The following is a 16964-nucleotide window of genomic DNA, read 5'->3' as shown; positions in this document are numbered from 1 at the left end:
TTTGCAATGCAAAAAAAATGTCCTTAACGTGACAGGTGGTTGCAATAAAAATAAATATTCTTGCCGCGATTGGAGTTTGCAATAAAACAAAAGGATGTCCAAAAAATGTCCCTAAAAGCGACTGGTGGTTGCAATATAAAAGTAATGTCTAACGCGACAAATGGTTGCAAAATATGTCCTTAACGCGACTGTTGGTCGTAAACTTGTTCCTATCAATCAATGTTATTGATATTGCTAGCGCGACTGGTGGTCGCATATTTGTTCTAAGCAATGGTGGTGTACACTTGCCTCCGCGACTGGTGGTCGCATGGTTGTTCCTATGAAGTGCTATTGATGTTGTTAACTCGACTGGTAGTCGCATACTTGTTCCATTGTGGTGTACACTTGCTACCGCAACTGGTGGTCGCGTATTTGTTCTTAATAACTGCTATTGATGTTGTTAACTCGACTGGTGGTCGTATACTTGTTCTTGGCAAGTAGGGGGAGATCCCCCAGTACCGGACAGCACCCAATACCGGACAAAGTCGAAACATTGAGAAATCATGGTCCAATCAAGATGGTGTATTAGTAGTAAAGGAAGCTATTATGGAGACTAATGTTTGCGTAGAATAACACATCCTTAAAATATGCATGCCTTTTAGAAAAAGTACAAAAGATTGAAAATTTCAAAAAAATTGACGTATTGCCTTAATTTTGAGCCTATTTAGTAATTATTTTGAAAATGAAAAAATATTTTCGATCACGCAAGCATATTTGAACATAATCCTAATTTGATAGTATGAATGAATTTTGTACCATAATTGGACTAAATATGGACAAATTACAATTTTGTTTAAGCACCTCCTGTCCCCCAGTTTCGGACAGCCTGATTTGTTATATGATATCTTTGTAATTATTTCACGATTGTCTCAAAATACATTCATTTTTCATGGATTGCGTCGATCATGGTATCAAACATGCAATAAAATTAAGAAAAATGAACATTCAGAACAACATCGTAAAATGTGCTATTTTTCATCACATAAGAAAGAGGTTTTTGATGGACATCTTGCAAACTATGAAATAATCAAATTGTTCTTGTAAATGTTGCAAATGCATTGAATTGCCAATTATATACTATTTCTAAAGTAAACACATTCAATGAGGTTCAAATTTACAGAATTCGAGGCATTTCCAGATTGTGTCTGGTATTGGGTGCCACCTTTCAAGATCGATCAATTTGGTACTAAAATACATCATCAAAATGCAATGTCGAAATTCATACTTATATTTTCAAATTTATTTTTGTACACTATAAAAATGATAATATTTATCATAAATGGGTAACACGAGTACATAAAACCAATATTTTTCGAATTATGAATTTAGTGGCTTAAGTGTCCGGTACTGGGGGATCTCCCCCTATTATTGATGTTGGAAGCTCGACTGGTGGTCGTATATTTGTTCTAAGCAATGGTGGTGTACACTTGCTACCGCGACTGGTGGTCGCATACTTGTTCTTAGTAACCGCTGTTAATGTTGTTAACTCGACTGGTGGTCGTATGCTTGTTCATAGCAAGTATTATTGATGTTGTAAACTCGACTGGTGGTCGTATATTTGTTCTAAGCAATGGTGGTGTACACTTGCTACCTCGACTGGTGGTCGCATACTTGTTCTTAGTAACTGCTATTAATGTTGTTAACTCGACTGGTGGTCGTATACTTGTTCCTATCAAGTATTATTGATGTTTTAAGCTCGACTAGTGATCGTATATTTGCTCTAAGCAATGGTGGTGTACACTTGCTATCGCGACTAGTGGTCACAAATTAGTTCCTAATAAAAGTGATGCTCACATGCATGCGCGACTGGCGGTCGAAAATGTATCTATAGAATAATATATGTAAGCCCAATGATGTCTAGTAACTTAGTAGATCATGGTATGTTATATCAAAACAAGTAATAACAGCCAAACAAGTCTTCGAGTGAGTATTTTCGTGAAAGTACGGTGGTTTGAATGTACAGCAAGATGAGAGTCAAACGCTGATGCTACTCTGTTCAACATGTATATGTCAGTTTATTAATAGCAATATTTTGTCCAAAATTAATTTGTCTTAGAGATGTCATTGCATAGAATTAGCTTGCCGTTTCTAATGAATGGAACGACATTCAACCGATCAATAAGTTCAACACCGTATCCTACAGCGGAAAAATGTTTCCAAGTCACATGTACAAGTGAACAGTTGAGATATGAGACAGTATACATCGGGGAAATTCTTAGCGATGTGAAAGATATATCCTGAATTCCTAAAAGCTTTCGTGATGACGAAAACGATGTGAAAACTCATCACTTGAAACTTTTTTTTTCCTGAGAAGAGGGAGGATGTGTGGTACTGAATGAACATTGTCATAGATCTTGTCTTCCAACCCTGTTATGATGGCTGACAATCAAAAGCCTGTTGAAAGATATCCGAGAATGTAGCAGCGGATCGAACATCAAACGATCTAGTAGGCATGGCACAACTTTGACGCCTCACTCCTATAGTAACGTCAGAATGGAATGAAAGGTTTTTCGTGGGGCTCCCGCTTGCCAACATCGATTCAGAGCTTCACAGATCCCAACCGTGAATATCAGCTTGAAGAACTATCCAACATCATAATTGATGCTGCAACGAAGCAAATCCCGAAGACGAGCAGTAGACCCGGAAAAAAAGCTTCACACTGGTGGTGCGATGAAGTGAAAACTGCAGTGAAAGCCCGTAGGAAAGCTCTGAGGGCGGTGAAACGTATTCAAAGGGACCACCCCAATAATGATGCAATTCATGCCGAGTACAGACGACTTCGAAACGAGTGTAGAAAGACAATCAGAGACGCAAAGCAGAGGTCTTGGGAGAATTTCCTTGATGGTTTCGATTGTGAGCAATCAACGAGTGAAATGTGGAGGCGAGTCAATGCACTATCTGGTCGAAGGAAATTGAGAGGGATTGCTATTTGCCAAGATGATATCATATCTCGTGACCCAACGTTCGTTGCTAATAACATTGGAAAATACTTCGCTAAGATTTCATCACGATAGTTTCCTAAAATTCTGAAGATAAGAACTGCACGCTATCGGAAATTATCGTTCCGACCGATGAGGAAAATAACGACTTCAACCAGCCTTTCACAATGGAGGAACTTCTTTTCTCTTTGGATGCCAGCAACGGAAAATCGGCTGGGCCAGTCGGGATAAGTTATCCGTTACTAAAACGTCTGCCATTATGAGGTAAGATTGCGTTATTAGTCGTCACAGTCTCGGTGTTCCGATCCCAAAAAAAAAACAGGCAACGTCAATTAACCCCTAAGACTTTAGACCGATTGCATTAACTAGCTGCATCTCAAAAGTTTTGGAACGCATGGTTATTCGCCGATTAACAACAGTTCTCCAAGAAAAACAACTCCTAGATCGTTTGGACAGGTATTACATGACGCTCTCTCCAACGCACTACATGTTGATATAGCTGCATTAGACCTCTCTAAGGCCTACAATAGGGTCTGGCGACCCTCAGTATTGCGCCAGCTCATCAACTGGGGCATCGTAGGAAACATGGGGAAATTCATTAAAAGGCTTCCTGGATAGACGAACTTTTCAAGTGATCGTCGGAAACAATTTGTCAGAAAAATTCATCGAGGAATCAGGTGTACCGCAAGGATCCGTACTAGCCGTCTCTCTCTTTTTTGGTGGCTATGAACTCCGTCTTCAACGATCCCCCCAATGATATATTTATCATCGTGTACGCCGCTGACATAATACTTGTCGTTGTTGGTAGAAGTCCCAAACTCATACGGCGTAAACTCCAATCAGCGGTGCGTAAAGTTTCGAAGTGGACAAGTTCCTGTGTAGGGCTGTGCAAATATCGATATTATCGATAATATCGTTATTATCGGATTGATTTTATCGATACGATATCCGATATCTGTCGGCCCGATATTTTTCGATATCGATAAAGCTATTATCGATCCGATAACAGTTCCGATAAATAATTTTGTTTATATCACATTATTGAAAATTGTTCAATAAATTTTAAAAATACATGTTTATGGCAAAGTATCACTATGAAATTCAAGTGATGGACTCCATAATGCAGCAGTTGTTGTCAAACAAATCCTATATTGTCGGTTTTACTTTTAAATATCTTTTTTGAAAATTATCGAATATCGGTTCTATATCGATAATGTCAAATCCGATATATCGCCGGTACCGATATTTATTCAATACGATATCGCCGATACCGATAAATCCTCATAGTGCACAGCCCTATTCCTGTGGCTTCAAGATGGCTGCGGAAAAATGTGTAATTTCACATGTTTGTAACTTTAAACATCACCCTTGGACAAACCCAGTAATTGTCGATGGATGTGAGGTTGCGTTCAAAAAAGAAGCAAAAATCCTAGGAGTTGTCGCCGACAGAAAATGCAACTTTGCTTTGCTCTTTGCTTCCTTCGTGAAAAAAGACAGCGAAAGCAGAATACGCCTAATTAAAGCGATAAGCGGAAGGCACTCAACTAACAACCGGAGGTCGCTAATGAATATTGGTTGGAGCATAACAATCAGCAAGTTACTGTACGGCCTAGAAATTACAATCCGTTCAGCAACGCTTATGATCCAAATGTTTAGCCCTACTTACAACAAAATGATACGTCTCACTTCTAAGCTCTCCGACTTTGTCCACAATGGTTGAAGCCGGAATACTCCCTTTTGAGTACATCCTAACTGCGGCAGCAAGCAACAGAGCGATAAGCTTTATCGAAAAAACATACGGTGCACAAAGAGACATTTTTATCCTCGATGAGACAAGAAAGTTGTTGCAACAATATACTAATATTGACTTTCCCTAAATAGCCACACTCCACCGAGTCGGAAATCGATGATGGGATCGTCCCAATCCCAAAGTTGATTGGTCAATCAAACGAGAAACACGGGCAGGCGAGTCACTGGAAAAAAAAATCAGGCGATTTTCAACGAACTCATTAAGAATAAATACGCTACACACTGCAAAATCTGATACAAATTGTTCAACGAGACATAAAAATTAGCTTTAAACGTTTGAAGAGGAGAACCAGCTGCGAAAGCTGAAAACCTCTATACTGCCCATAACTGCATATTTGTAACATTCGACAAAAGTAGGCATTGACTAAATGGGATACCAAGTTTGCATTTTACTGTAGTATGGGAGGAAACTAAAATTTCAAAAAATCATTAAGAATTCAAAAGAGCTTATTTGAGGCTGAAAGGCCACACCGCATATTGGGTGAATAGTCAAAAAAAAATTCTGATAGAAATTTCGTTGCTACTACATTATGAGGCTCATGTATAATCTCAATGTGACTGTTATGCGGTTACAATTGCCAATGTGACAAAACAACTTGGTATTTTTTTCGAATTTTCTAGAACAAACTCACAGATTTTAGTAAGTTGATCGAAAGTATTTATCATTTGATGACTCTCCCCGGTATTAACTCCAATTTGTCAAAAATGTCGAATGTGACTGTTATGCAGTTATGGGCAGTATAATAAAGATAAAAAAAACATTTCGGTCAAATATACGGCGTATTGGTTATCTGGACATCTATAATTGGTACAACTACCCTACCAGAAAATACAAAAACAATTGAAATAAGGCTTGTGCGTGCATTTTTTTCGGCTATGAATACAGTCATTACTACTTGATAGGTTAAACATATCTGAATTGAATTACAAAGCTGAAGATCAAAACAAATACCATAATTTTCGCGAAAATTATCATTCCATGTCATTATGTGTCATTCAATCGTGTAAACTCTATTTACGAAGTTCTTAATAAAAAAAATCATAAAATTGAATTCACATACAAGAAGAGGTTTAGTGAATTTTCAAAACAACTCCTTACATCACTAATAAAGATTGCGTTCCTCTCCCATTGCAGATTCGAGCCCCGTGATAAATTTCCCACGCTTTCAACCAACACCAAGGGGAGCACCCTGGCCTCATCCACCTCCACCCTGTCCACCCTGGTGGAAAGCGTCAGCGGTGTTAGCACCAGCACCACCGAAGGCGCCAACACCGGCCCCCCGACCGCAATCCAGACCAATATGGACGCCATCGACGCCATGGGGCAGTCGGAGACCGGAAGTGGCCAGCCAAACGGCAAACTTCAGCAGCTCAATTTCAACTTTGGCACAATGGCGCCAAAAGATGGAGCAGGTGGCCATCTATCATCGTCACCGTCCTCGTCGCGACTGAAACATGGAGGGGGTGGAGGGGGAGGTGATGGGTGCAATTCGGCGCCTCCCCACAGCAAGTCGGGACGCTTTCAGAACGAGGAGAACGACAGCAATTTCAGCAATCAACAGCAGCAACAGCAATCGTATCACCACCATCCTTCGGCTCATCGCACCGTCAGTATCAGTACCACGGCCATCGTTTGCGGGGGTGGTGGACGGGATGGCAGTAGAACACCGGTTCCACCGGGGACTGGGCCGGGAAGTGGTGGCGGAGGTGGTGGTGTTGGAGGACCAGGATCAACCGAATCGGCGCGTCAACGGATGCGAACCTCCAGCATGCCGGTCGAGAATCGAAAGGTGAGTTTTGGGACGGAATATGAAAAGTACAGGGATAAAACAAAAAATTTGGCTAAACTTTGTCAAAATTCCAACATGCATAACTTTTATGTAAATGGCTGAATATAAATTGACCTGATTGGACATGATGACTGTTGGTCACCGCAGTTGTTACGGATTTCCGTAGGGCATGTCTAAATATCAATTTTCTAGTCACTAATACTTGCACCTGTTGTAAATCTTTACATTTAGAGTAATGTGGGATTCTATTCCTGTAAGGGACATCAACTCTAAAAATTAAAGAAATTGGTTAAGATTTGCTGTTTTCAGACGTAAAAAAAAGTCATTTTCTATCGAACTTGCATTATATGGAACAACATGAGAAAAAAATATTATTTTATTTTTATGTAAGCGTTTAGCAATGCATAAAGTGAGGATGCCTTGAAATGTATTAGTTTTTGCATAAATTTGTAGAAACCAATTTTGGTACCGGGCCGGGGTAAATTTATCAACATTTTAGAATTTTCTTCAATACAGTCAACCTTTCATAACTTTTTTTATCTTTATTAACGAGAATTTTAGCCCTGGGCTAGTTCATCTCGGGACCAACGGCTTTACTTCCCTTCCAAAGGAAGTCGTCACTGAAATTTGTAGTGACTATCTCGGGGATGGGATTCGATACCAGGTCCTCTTCATAACTTGATATTGAAGGTACCATATCGAGTTTGGGAGGTAGCCAACCAAATTTTACTATTGCTCTCTAACTCGATATCGAGATGGAACATCGATTGCAGGAGAGTTCACTGTATTGTCCTTAGGAGTCCAGATATTGTGAAACTAATTTCGAGAAAATCAGTACTTCGCCGATCACTGCCAGGCTACGTAATTGATTTGTGATAAAACAACATTCAATTGTTGATAAAATAACCTGAAAAATAAAAAAAATTGAAATTCACACTCTGAGGCGAAATTGATTAGCGTATTAAGTTAAGGCAGTTAAGCGTATCGTGTCATGGTATGTGGGTTCCATTCCCGCTGAACTCATTGAAACTTTTTGTCAGGAATGTTTCTCGGTTGTACTATTGGAGCATGGTTGTCTATTGTTTAGTTTTAAGTTACAGTCTGTGCAGGTTTTGAAAATAGTGTCAAAACTTCTGCAACTAATAAATTAAACCATTTAATTACTAAAATAAAATTTTGAAATCCGTATAGTACATATTTAGATAGAGAAATTCCTTTGGAATAAGCGCGTGTTTTCATTAGTAAGCGGATTTATGATAAAAGAAAAACAAAGATTCTGAGTCTGTCAATGACGAGTTGTAAATTCTTAAGTTACGAATTACGGTACCAACTTTTTTGAATCACATCGAATTATTTCAGATCGAGTTGATTCCATACATTTAAAAATATTCAAAGTGTTTCGGAATATAGTCGAGATTCAAGCAGAACAATCTCAAATCCACATACCTAACAAAACATTTTTTTTTTTTCAAATTATAATGAATGGGATTGACTCAACGTTATTTAAATGGATTAAAAATGTCTCGAAAGCAAAATGAGTCAAAAGTTAGTGTGTCGTCCTTTTGTTGGAAATCTGATAGATTTATAAATATGTCTGTCATGTGTAGTAGACTTGTCCCATTATTGTGAATCTTCGAAAAATATACATACCGTAATCTGGGGTATCATTGATCAGCGGGGTAACATTGATCGGAATAATTCATCTCGTAAAAAGTTCGCATCATCATTTATTGGTGGAACATTTCCAAATCATGAATGGTGCTTCGCTTTCTCATATTCATGAGCTAATGAAAGTGAAGGCGTATTCCGTGATTCAAAGTGTTTTTAATTTTAATATAATTCAGAAAGTCGTTTATGTAAGCATTTGGCCTTCATAGTCGGCCATGGTTAAAATAAGTAACGACATTTTCAATATTTCCGAACAATGTGTACATAGGTGATCAATGTTACCCCATATCAGCTATATAAAAAGAGCGCCTAAAACATTTTTTACACATGTTTAAATTTTTCATAAAACAAAGGGTAGTATACAGTCACGAGCTATTTGAACTTTCACCGGAACTAAGCTACCTAGCCACTGGCAAGTGACTTTGTAGCTTAGTTGGTAAAGAGCTCGTCTAGCATACAAGAGTTATGGGTTCAAATATGAAGCAAGTGATTTTTTTTTTTTTAATTTGCCCATAATTTATCTATCTTTACCACGCATAATAAGATTAATGTTTGATAAAAAGATTAAAATTCCAAAAATCGGTCAAAAATTGTTCTAAAAATATATTAAAAATTTCTCCATCATAAAGCTTTGTCCCCCAAATATGTTTCCCATCAAGATTCTACGGTGAAAATTTGAAAAATACTACAGATTGGATTTTTGAGTAATTTAAAAAAAAGTTTTAATTTTCTATTTTCCATGATTAAAAATGAAACCTTTTTCAGTGTATATTTTTTTTAAATAGAATTTTTTAAATAAATTGCATGTAAAAACTCATAGGCCACTTTAAAATGCTATTCTACCATACCGAAAACATGTGCAACATTCATAGTTCAGTGTTTATCTAAGATTATCCAAGAACTCCCTTGAATTTATGAGTTAAAATCTACACGTATAACCAGGCACCAAGCTGACGTTAATGAATAAGGTTTACACCCAAAAAAGCTCAACCAAATATGTCCTAGAAATTCGAAATCAACGGTTGTTACCATTTATCCAAATATCTCTTTGAGTCAAGGCTTTTGTATCTACATGCGTAACCAGAGATCTTTCTAAGGGTAATTAATTAGGTTTATACCTAAGTAGACTCAAACAAGCATATTTAATGAAGTTTGGAGTCCAACGGCTTTCTAGGGTTATCCAAGAACACAGTTGAGTCTAGGTCTTCAGATCAACAAACGTAACCAGTGATCTCTTGACGATAAATCCACAAGGCTCATACAACTACGTTGGATCAAGATTAACGTTTTCAGGTTACCTTTTAAATCGTTCGAGCAAAAACCTATAGATCTAGAAGCAAACTCTTTTCTGACGTAATGATAAAAGTTTTGCCAAACTAGGGTCAAACAATTTGTTCTATCAAGTTTTGACATCAACGATTGTGTTCGGTTATCCAAAAACTTCGTTGAGTGCAGATCTGTAGGCGTAACCAGAGATTTTTAAAATAATCATTCTCAAACAGATAAGAACAAACATATTCCATCAAATTTGAAGTTCAGCGGCTTACTTAAGTATTCTAAGATAACCAAACTTAGTAGAATCTATTATTCTAGTTTCTAGTTAATCGGTTGTTGATCTCAAATCCCGGTAGAGTATAATTATATAAGTCCACATAGGTATCAATCTTGTACAGGGTGATTACTTATTCCTGTCAGTAAAGTAAATGATCATAGATAAAAGATGTATGTATGAATTTTAATTTCCGGTGTACATCCTGTTTTGCATATCTATGAAGTTTGTTTTGACAAAACAAAGATTAAATCTTTTTTCATTTACTTCAGTTTTTAGCCATTTGTGTTGTTTTAAAGGCATTGAACCTGGCACGCACGTTTTCCACAAATATGTATTTTTGACTAAACTCCGCTGAAAATTTTCCTGACTGAAACAGCATGTTACCACAATCTTTTAGACTAACTAGGAAATAGCATAAGATTGATTATATAGGGGGGTCTGTAGCCTTGAGGTTACGCTTTCGCTTCATAAGCGGAAGGTCATGGGTTCGATTCCCAGCCCCTCCACAAAAAAAACCGTCCAGCCACCAGAAGACGCCTCACGGAGGACCGTGCTTTGGGGAGCACATCCATCCTCCGTCAGATGGTGACTGAGACAAACTCACCCTCTTCGCAGGCAGCTAGCCTCACTAACAACAAAGCTCTCTCCTACCTGCTCGGTGTGAGAGTAAAAGAGTAGGAGAGAGTGAAAGTTGATATGTAAATGTAGATAAGTTAAAAATAGATCTGTATCGGTAAAGAAGCTACAGATCACCTGATTCCGGCACAGTAGTGGCCACGAGCACAGAGTGCCTTAAAAAAAAAAAGATTGATTATGGAAAATTTTAGCGAAAAAATATGTCTTTTTTGGTTAAAATATATGCTTTTGAATAACGTGCGTGTTAACTGTAATGCTTCTGAATCCACGCATGTGGCTGGAAATTGAGGTAAAAAAACTAATATGTTATCTATGCATAGCAAAGATAAATGTTCTGATGTCCAAAACTGAATATGCACTGGTTATTAAAATTCATACAACCATCTTTTTTCTATGGTTACTTTTTTTACTGACAGGATATAGTAATCACCCTGTACTTAATATGGTCCTAAAGCTCTGTCTCAATTTTAGTTTTGTTGATTTTAGTCCAAAAAACATTTTTTGCGGTTTTTGATATTTTGTCACATTTTTTAGTTTAAACTCAAATTTAGGGTATATTTTGTTTTCCGTGTCCATTCCGAAATGTCAGATAGGAACAACCCCAGTGTTAAAACTAGAAGCCCTGTGGCATTTTTGTCGAGAAAGTGAACGTCAAACATGGTCAAAAGTGTCAAGGTTCATATTTGGAACCATTTCTAAAATTAAAGTTTAAAAATGTTATAGCCGTTATTTGAGCTGGAAAAATTGCTAAAGTAGTTGAAAGCAGGGTTGGGAAAAAATCTGAAATTCATTCTACAGTAGCCAAACAAAGCCAATCGTAGTCAGCGAAGCCAGTGAAACTCACGCCTACCGCTGCTGTAGGCAAAGAGCCTTGAAAATCGCAAAACACCCGTTGCTAAGGGCAACCCAAAATTACTGTAGAAAAATGTTCTATTTCCTGCTGCATTTCCCGCATTTAGAGCCTTCAATGACACTCACGATTTAGAAAATTCATTCACCCAACATAGGCTACTTGATGAGATTCACGTTTTTGAACTACTGTACTGGGAAAGCCACGTGATTTTCGCGAAATTCAAGCCTACTACTGTTACCATTCCCAGCACTGGTTGAAAGAACTCTTTCGTATTATTAAATAAAAACAAGAATTCATTTATAGTTTTAGGACCCAATTCTCCTAAAGATCACTGGTTACGCTTATAGATCTGTAGGCTTGTACCAAAGATGGTTCGAAGGAAAAAAAAACCGACTCCGGTCTTTTCTAGGCAGCACGAACAGCGCAGCTCTGATGAGTCAAAAGTCATCTGAAACGAGACGTTCTCCTAGTGGCCACCAGATGTCGAAGTTTTCGTTTATGACATTCACGCTATCAGTATCAATATCAATAGCTATCAGTACACACTTTGCCAAGTGTGCAAATATTTGGCTTTTTGACGTTTCAGACGTTTGGCCAATGTTTGCCGTTTGCCTATTATTTGCCAAAGGTCAGTACACCATGATCAAACATCCGACAAACTCTTATTGTCTGTTTCATTCGCAACAAAACGCGCCGCCAACTTTCGAACAGACTGAAAAAAATCGTCGCCAGCTAAACCAATCGAAGGAGGTGATTCGCCTTCGTGTTGGCAAGACTGGTGAAACGTCAAATGCCAGAAAAAAAATCAAAGGAGGTGATTTGCTATTGTGTTGGTAAGACTGGTGAAAAGTCAAATACACAGCGGTTGATTGCCTGGCGACGATTTTGGCGACGGTTTCACCGGCGACGATTACAAATGGTCGCGTCCGATAGGGTGCAAAATTTACAATATTTGTCCATGCTTGCCACTGGAGAACTGAAAGGAGTTGCAAAATTGACCAAATAAAATGTGTTTTGCATACTTTTACAATTAATATTTTGCCGTATCTGCAAGTATTGGCTACAGAGCACTGTGTTTTATTTTCTCGTTTTCATGCGCTTTTTGAATAGCGCCCAAACCGTTGATTTTAGCGATATAGTTTGTTCGGAGAAGTTTCTTGGTATATTAAAGCGCAACTTTTGACGAAAAAAGTTTTGTGATCAATCCACCTAGCAGTGAGATAGAAAAACTATTTTTTCAAAACATTTAGATAGACATATGGTGACTTCGGCAAAGTTGTAGAATTGACAATTTGAAAGAACTTTGTCGAAGACACAATTTTTCTATCTCTTATACTTTTTGAGATGTATGCCGTTGTATGTGAATGACCCCTAAAAATCATATTTCTTATCATAACTTTTTTCCAAGATTTTTAACATTTTTTGTGTTTTCTACAAAGTTGTTTGTCATAGTAAAACCCGTGTTTTTGCTGAACATATCATTACCCTATCTTTTGAAGTAACAAAGTTATTCATGAATTACTCTTTTTTCAAGGGGTAGTTTAGGCCTCTATAACTGACTTCGGCGCAAAATGGCGCAGACAACTCTTACTAATCATGAAAGTACCATATCTCCCCTTTCGGCAGTTGATAAAAACTTTTGTCTATAAGCGTATTTGCATGGGTTTTTATTATCAAACAAATAAGCCTTATTAAAACGAATTCGACTGATAATTCTTTTACGTTAAGAGATAGAGAGGAACAATGTTCAGCAAAAACACGCGTTTTAAGATGTTCAACAACTTTGTACAAGACATGAAAAATGTTAAAAATCTTGTAAAAGAGTTACGAAGCTTTTAACTTAAAGTACACAAATTTGTATAAAAAAAAACGTTTAAAATCATTTTCGTTTATAACTTTCTACTTAAATTTTTAACATTTTTCATGTCTTCTACAAAGTTGTTGAACATCTTAAAACGCGTGTTTTTGCTGAACATTGTTCCTCTCTAACTCTTAAAGTAAAATAATTATCAGTCGAATTCGTTTTAATAAGGCTTATTTGTTTGATAGTAAAACCCATGCAAAGACGCTTATAGACAAAAGTTTTTATCAACTTCCGAAAGGGGAGATATGGTACTTTCATGATTTATAAGAGTTGTCTGCGCCATTTTGCGCCGAGGCCAGTTATAGAGGCCTAAACTACCCCTTGGAAAAAGAGTAATTCATGAATAACTTTGTTACTTCAAAAGATAGGGTGATGATATGTTCAGCAAAAACACGGATTTTTCTATTACAAAAAACTTTGTAGAAAACACAAAAAATGTTAAAAATCTTGGAAAAAAATTATGATAAAAATTATGATTTCTAGGGGTCATTCACATACAACGGCATATATCTCAAAAAGTATAAGAGATAGAAAAATTCTGTCTTCGACAAAGTTGTTCCAAATTGCCAATTCTACAACTTTGCCGAAGACACCATATGTCTATCTAAATTTTTTGAAAAAATAGTTTTTCTATCTCACTGCTAAGTGAATTGATCACAAAACTTTTTTCGTCAAAAGTTGCGCTTTAATATACCAAGAAACTTCTCCGAACAAACTATATCGCTAAAATCAACGGTTTGGGCGCTATTCAAAAAGCGCATGAAAACGAGAAAATAAAACACAGTGCAGAGTAAGACAAATATTTTCACAACAATGTTTTTGAAAATTCATTTGGTCAGTACACACACGACAAATAAGTGTATACTGATAGATACACTGCTCACACAGGGTTCTTCGATATTGCCAATAGGCAAATAATTTCAAAGCTTAACGATCTCTTCGACATCTGATGGCCAGTAGAAGAACCTTCAAAACAGATTTATGTTGAGAACGCACCGTATGCAGCATAGGAAGAAGCACACAATTTACTTTTTTTTCTCGGAATAGTTATTTCGTAGGCAATCAGAAATCACTGAAAAACATAATTAACTTTTTTTCCCTCGAAAATGTACAGATCGGGTCGGTGTTGATGACATTTAGAGAGAGAAAATTGGAAAATGGATTACCATGTATAGGTTACATACATGGCTTGTTTCGCTACTCACCGCACAGTAACGCACATGCGCTAGTGTCTATGCACGAAAAATCGCTAAAAGGTAACGTGAAAAATTTTTGTGTGTCGAAAATCATCTAACGAATTATTTCTCAAAATTGCATAAAAAAATAGTTACAATTTTCGAAAAAATATTCGGTTCCGGTTGTACCTGATGATAACGACTATCACGCCTACCAAATATTTTTTCAATTAATGCTTTCATTTACGAGAAATTTGAAGTTAGATGCCTTTCCCCATACATAATAAAACGAGAAAAGAGCAAAGCAGGTAATCCATTCAATCGTATCGTTAGCCATGCCGTAAGCGTTTGCGCTGGACAATCGCAAGATCCTGGGTTGTTTTCTTGCCTGCTGCAAGTTTTTAACCATAATATAGTAACTTTTACTATTCAAATGGTACCATGGTAAAATTTAATACACAAAATATTTGAAATTAGTCTGCACAAATAAAGTGGCGTTGTGTATGTAATGTTTTTTCAACTGCAACGCTGTTCTCAGTGTATGCTTGTACTCAAAGAACCCTATACCACAGAGAACAGACGTTCATCTTTTCTCGTCAGCGTGTGTAAAGCTTGTACTGGTCATTTCAAAGTATGTCGTTATGCTCCTGTTACGTGGCGCTGTCGTCACATTGAGAACGCTACAAATTTGCCGCTTTTTACACTTTGGCGCTAGTGTCGATATCAAAAATTGCCACTTGTCGCTAGCGTTGCTTTGTGTGCTAATGCATTTTGACGTTCACTAGTGACATCGTGTTGTCGAAACGAGTTTGTATGTCGGGCTGTCTGCGTTGGCGGCGCTGATGGTTGATTCGAACCTTTACACATGGTTCAGATGAAATTTTGCTCGAGCCTCCATGTCTGTTCTCTGTGCCTATACATACATATTTGTGATTTGTTGTTCATAAACCTTCAAGAGATCACTATTTATGTATGTAATACATAACATTTAACTCGATTAAACCTAATCATATGAGACTGTGTGGATGTTCCCTATATTGAAAGGTTGTATAAGGTGACGAGTCGTTTGTAAACTTGTACTCTACCTAATTCTTGGATAACTTTAAACAGCCGTTGGACTCGAAAAAAAAATCCACGTCTTTACGGTCATCGAAGGAAGTAATGGACGTATAATATGACGTCCATTGCTACTAGAGACCGAGATCACCTCTGCATCTCCATGGTTTTCAGCGGAAAAAGTTTTGTTAGTGGAAGGGTTCAAAAGCTACATGATCAGAATTCATCTTGGTAGGTGATGCGATTAATGAAGCCTCAATTTAAGAAATTAGCTATCAGCACGTCGACATTTTTAATGCCAAACTATTCAAAGGTTATTATTGATAACTGCGACGCTCTGGTACGCTCTGGTACGCTCATCTCAAGTTTTTTTTTTATAAAATAATAAGAGCTTATGCCGACACTGATAATGACGAACAGCCCAATGAATAATTGCAGCACTGTCACGATCAAATTTGTGGCATGAAACGAGCTCACCAGTTGGTAATCCATCCTCGGCTGAAGTCAATCCAGCGACGCAGAAAAAAACTTGCTTGCACAGAAAAAAACGAAATAGCTTGAGTATTACCAAGCGCACTGCTGACAGAAAAAAAACACGGGGTTTTACCAAGCGCACTCTTGGATAACCTTAAATAGTCGTTAAATTCAAAATTTGGTACAGCATAATTAAATGAGCCTGTATGTGAAATATCATAGTTTGCAATATTCTCACTCGTTATGCTTGTAGTTTTAATGACCTGTACTCCAAGTAGCTCTTGGATATCCTTAAATAGTTGTTGAACTCGAATCCTGGTAGCGTGGTGATAAGCTCGTAAAGGTATCTACCTCGTTCCTAATCCTTCAAAAAATAACAGGTTATGCTTTTAGTTCTTGTATAATCTTATGGATACATATCTGCATGAGACTATTTGTGTGTTATTCATAAACCTTCCAGAGATCACTAGTTACGTTTATAGATCTGTAGACCCAAACATAAAGAAATTTGAAAAAAAAAATCTTCAATAGTCGCTGAACTTAAAACATGGTATAGCCTGACTATACGAGGTTGTATGTATATTATCTTAATTTTCAAAATTCTTTCAGATCACTCGTTGTGCTTATGGTTCTGATGATCTATACGGCAAGCAGTTCTTGGGTGACCATAAAAAACCTGGTTGCGGGTAATTATACAAGCTCTTATAGGTATCAAGCTTGTTCATAATCCTTCCATAGATCGCTGGTTACACTTGTACATCTGAAGGCCTGTAGAGAAAGAAGTTCATGTATAACCTTAAACGGTAGTTGAACTCAAAACTTGACGGAATATAATTTGATGGTCCTATATGAGTATGTATATATGTTGTACATATACTTTCGAGGGAACAGTAGCCACCCTCTAGAAATGGATAAACTTCTCTAGTGTATCTCTAGTAGGTCATGGATTTTCCTTACAGAATACTATTTTTTGAGCTTGTTCTAATTTCTTGATGATCTATCTGATTTCCTTGTCGTGTGACGAAATTGATGTATAAACTTTGATGTTCGATGAAGGAAGGAAACTGCATAGAAGTCATGAGAGAAGACTCGCAAAAACTTCCCTAAAC

The 16964-nt window shown here is 37.3% G+C and overlaps 1 protein-coding gene across 2 annotated transcripts in view; it reads left to right on the top strand.

Moving 5' to 3' along the window:
* Nucleotides 1-16964, top strand: part of LOC110681295 — a 532644-nt gene that overhangs the window by 478606 nt on the left and 37074 nt on the right. For both annotated transcript variants that reach the window (XM_021857080.1, XM_021857129.1), the window contains exon 6: nucleotides 5923-6577. In XM_021857080.1, coding sequence (XP_021712772.1) covers nucleotides 5923-6577 — 655 coding nt within the window. The remainder of the gene's footprint in view (nucleotides 1-5922; nucleotides 6578-16964) is intronic.

Source organism: Aedes aegypti, chromosome 1, assembly GCF_002204515.2.
Source record: "Aedes aegypti strain LVP_AGWG chromosome 1, AaegL5.0 Primary Assembly, whole genome shotgun sequence".
Lineage (NCBI taxonomy): Eukaryota > Metazoa > Arthropoda > Insecta > Diptera > Culicidae > Aedes > Aedes aegypti.
The sequence above is the reverse complement of the archived record's forward strand: the minus strand, read 5'-3'. Positions and strand labels throughout refer to the sequence as shown.